The sequence below is a fragment of the Sinocyclocheilus anshuiensis genome, unplaced genomic scaffold, assembly GCF_001515605.1.
Source record: "Sinocyclocheilus anshuiensis isolate Anshui unplaced genomic scaffold, SAMN03320099.WGS_v1.1 scaffold4322, whole genome shotgun sequence".
In the NCBI taxonomy this organism is placed as follows: domain Eukaryota; kingdom Metazoa; phylum Chordata; class Actinopteri; order Cypriniformes; family Cyprinidae; genus Sinocyclocheilus; species Sinocyclocheilus anshuiensis.
The window spans coordinates 2,457-2,871 of record NW_015541111.1 but is presented as its reverse complement, the minus strand read 5'-3'; the positions used below and the strand labels follow the sequence as shown (position 1 = coordinate 2,871).

The following is a 415-nucleotide window of genomic DNA, read 5'->3' as shown; positions in this document are numbered from 1 at the left end:
CCAGGGAGGTGACGAAGGAGGGAGGAGCCAGGGAGGAGACAGGAGGGACTTGGAGCAGGAGGAGTCCAGCTGGACCCAGGCCACAGCCATGATGGCGAACCCCGGTGGAGCCATCGTGGAGGAAGGGCTGACGACTCCAGAGGGCCAACTGACTGCTGCTGAGCAGGTGGCGGAGGAGCCCGAGGCGGAGACGGAGAGCCGATGAGCCAAGGCGACGTGAAGGATCCGGAGGGCCAAGGCAGAGCAGATGGCGCCGGCGGGGATCCAGAAGGCAGTGGTGGAGCCAGAGCGATAGAGGACTGAAGAGGAGCCGAAGGGATGAAGGAGCCTGACGGAGTCGGAGGGACGAAGGGACGAGATGCAGCCGGAGGAGTGGAGGGCCGGAGGGACGATCGACGACAGACCAAGGCGGAGC

The 415-nt window shown here is 66.0% G+C and overlaps 1 gene segment (V, D, J or C); it reads right to left on the bottom strand.

The window, feature by feature from the left end:
- Window positions 1-90, bottom strand: part of LOC107690745 (Ig lambda-3 chain C region-like) — a 4,284-nt gene extending 4,194 nt beyond the window's left edge. The window contains 1 exon segment of the C gene segment in view: window positions 76-90. Within this exon segment, the coding sequence occupies window positions 76-90 (15 nt within the window).
- Window positions 91-415: the final 325 nt, after the last annotated feature.